Source organism: Pinus tabuliformis, chromosome 3_1 (genome assembly GCF_031772625.1).
Source record: "Pinus tabuliformis cultivar Carrire ecotype Pingquan chromosome 3_1, CPIR1, whole genome shotgun sequence".
NCBI lineage: Eukaryota > Viridiplantae > Streptophyta > Pinopsida > Pinales > Pinaceae > Pinus > Pinus tabuliformis.
In genome coordinates, this window is record NC_142301.1 from 350,961,066 (window position 1) to 350,964,137 (window position 3,072).

Sequence of the window (3,072 nt, forward strand, 5' to 3'; positions counted from 1 at the left end):
GCCAACTCTAAGAATATCATTGAATTTATAGATCAATTCATCATCACCAGGTTTGGCTTGCCTTCTGCCTTAATGTTTGATAATGCATCCTATTTCTCAGGCAATTCCATGACAGAATTCGCTCTCAAAAGAGGTTTCAAACTCAAATATTCTGCTAATTATTATCCACAAGGAAATGGGTTAGCTGAATCAACAAACAAAAACCTTATTAGAATTATTAAATGGACTATTGATCAAAACCAAAAAAACTAGCATAAGTCTTTAGTGTATGCTCTCTGGGAAAATCGAATAACTCAGAAAACCTCTATCGGCACTTCTCCTTTTAATTTAGTTTATGGGAAAGAAGTGGTCTTACCAACAAATCTAGCAATTCCTTCACTAGCCTTAGTTCAATTCATTGAAGAAACTCCTTCCTCATCCATGCAATTAAGACAATTGCAAATTCTTAAACTTGAAGAGGAACGAGAAAAGGCTAGAATTACCCACGCGCATCATCAACAATTAGTTAAAGCCTCTTTTGATTCAAACTCAGTATCTAAAAAAGATTTTCAACTTTGAGGCTTAGTATTAAAATGGGATAAGAATAACAATGTAAACTTTGAAACGGGAACTATAAACTCAAAACGGGAACTCTGTCCCAAAAACCCCAAAAAAACATCAAAAACAGTGCTAAAAACGAAAAGTGTGTATACTGGAACGATGTTTTTTTTTTTTAGGTGCCAATTTTGAACGTGTTTTAAAAATGGCGGTGACTACGAAATTTACTACGAAATTTTCGTGCAAAATATAGCTTCAAAACGAAAGTGATGCTGCTGGAATAACGTTTTTTTTTTAGGGTCAATTTTCAAACTTTTTAAAAAATGCTAATAAAACCAATTTTTTATGTCTCAAACAAAGTTAATTTTTAAGGAAAAAAGACATTAATGTTTCTGGTAGAATATCATTTTTCTTTCCTATGTATAAATTTAACATGTTTTCAACCACACCATGCTAGATACAAAAGAAATTGAAATTATTTCAACTATAAAATTAAAAAGCCATGACATTATGAACAAAGTATATCACTCAATGAAATCAAAAGTCTTTATTTGTATACTGAATAAAATAGACATTATATCTCTAATTTGATATTGCATTGTAGATATTTAAACAATAAAATTTATCATACTTAAGACATAATCCAACAACATAAAAATGCTTAAAGTGGGCAAACTGTTAAAGTGGGCAAATCCAAATGAGAAATGTGAATTGCATATTTTTGTCACCAAACAAAAAGCTCACAGTGAACTGTTTTAATGAATCTGTAGTTCAAATGTTAACCAATGAACTTAATAACTCCACAACAAAATCATGCAAAATCAAATTGCATTCATCTAACCTTCATTGCCAGATCCATTAGCTCCTCGGAGACATTTTGACCAGCAGCAACCAAACTGTTCACAAGCTCCCCTGCAAAGCGTGCTTCCTTTTCTGTAACAAGGGTGTAAGCTATGCCTTCTTTGTCCCCTGCCCGCCCCGTCCTTCCAATACGATGAACATGCATATCTATGTCTCTGGCAACATCAAAGTTTACAACAGATTTGATTGACTTAATATCAAGACCACGAGCTGCAACATCTGTTGCAACAAGAACATGGTAAATCCCTGACTTGAACTTTTGTATAACCTCCATACGAGAAGCCTGATGCTTATCTCCATGAAGGGCTGCAACTTTGAAACCGCCTTGAATCAACTGATGTTCAATCTCATCAACCTTTGATTTTGTTGAACCAAAAACTAGAACATCTCCATTATCAATCATTTCAGAAAGTTTGCTCAGAAGCCAAGGCATTTTCTCTGCATCTGAAGGAATTAGATGGACGATTTGTGTGATGTCCTCATTTGCCCTTCCTATTTCCCCTACAGTGACTCGTACAGGTTCTGACAGAATTTCCCTTGCCAAGCGCTCCACTCTCCTAGGCATAGTTGCAGAAAAGAGCAGCGTCTGACGATCAGGCCGTATCTGACCGACAATAGATCTGATTTGAGGCTCAAACCCCAGGTCAAACATCCTATCTGCCTCATCAAGCACTAGGAAAGTTGCTCTCAGCATTGTTAATGCCTTCATCTTCAACATGTCAATCAACCTTCCTGGAGTAGCAACCACTAGCTCACAACCGGCCTTTAGTTCTTTGAACTGTTCGAGTTTTGACATGCCTCCAAAAACACCAGAAACGCGGATTCCATGAGGTTTCGCAAACTTCTTTGCTTCAAGACAGATTTGCTGAGCCAATTCTCTTGTAGGTGCACAAATAACACCAATTGGGCCTTCTCCTTTGGCGAGCTCTGGCTGATCCATTATATGCACAATCATTGGCAGAATAAATGCAGCAGTTTTTCCTGAACCAGTCTTGGCTATTCCTATAATATTACATCCAGATAGTGCAATTGGCAGAGCCTGGCACTGTATAGGGGTTGGGTTCTCGTAACCCTGTTTAACAATGGCATTCATCAATGTAGAAGAAAAGTCACAATCTTCAAATTTCTTGATTGGCCTTCTTACATCATATCCAGAAACTTTGATTCCCAGACTTTGCCTGTATGCAGTAACTTCCTGATAGCTCATACCTGAATCCACATAACACCAAATACAAGCGAAGGGGCATAAGTTAATTGGGAATAAAATGAAACAAAACTCTCTGACTCAATTAAAAATACAAGAAACTAATAAAGTTTGAGAAAACCAAGTCCATCCCACAGATAGAGAAATCTCCAAAGGGCTTGGATAAATGAGAAATGATAATTGATTGGAGTGAATTTTACTTGATTCTTATTTAGCCCTAGAAAATAAAGTTTATTGAGGGGATAATAATCTGATTATATGTGATATGGATAATTCTGTGGCTCTCTCAAACGACTAGGGCAGAAGGCTAATCAGCCTACAGAGACAGATGGAACTTGGGTAATTAATCTGTGTGGGGTATTTTCTTCCTTTTTCTCATATTTCCACTTTATAACATCAGAATCATTAGATCACTTTATAACACTACAGAATCAACTAAACTGAAATTTTGTTAATGATTAGAATTGATA

General features: G+C 36.1%; 1 protein-coding gene across 1 annotated transcript; it reads right to left on the minus strand.

Moving 5' to 3' along the window:
• Positions 1 to 1,369: 1,369 nt before the first annotated feature.
• LOC149187162 (DEAD-box ATP-dependent RNA helicase 24-like) lies at positions 1,370 to 2,605 on the minus strand. The gene has a single exon (XM_089409576.1). The coding sequence runs from the start codon at positions 2,603 to 2,605 to the stop codon at positions 1,370 to 1,372; it is 1,236 nt and encodes a 411-aa protein (XP_089265702.1).
• Positions 2,606 to 3,072: the final 467 nt, after the last annotated feature.

Bases quoted from the DNA above. Each gene is read 5' to 3' on its own strand.
- LOC149187162 (XM_089409576.1), bottom strand. From the start codon at position 2,605: ATGAGCTATCAGGAAGTTACTGCATACAGGCAAAGTCTGGGAATCAAA.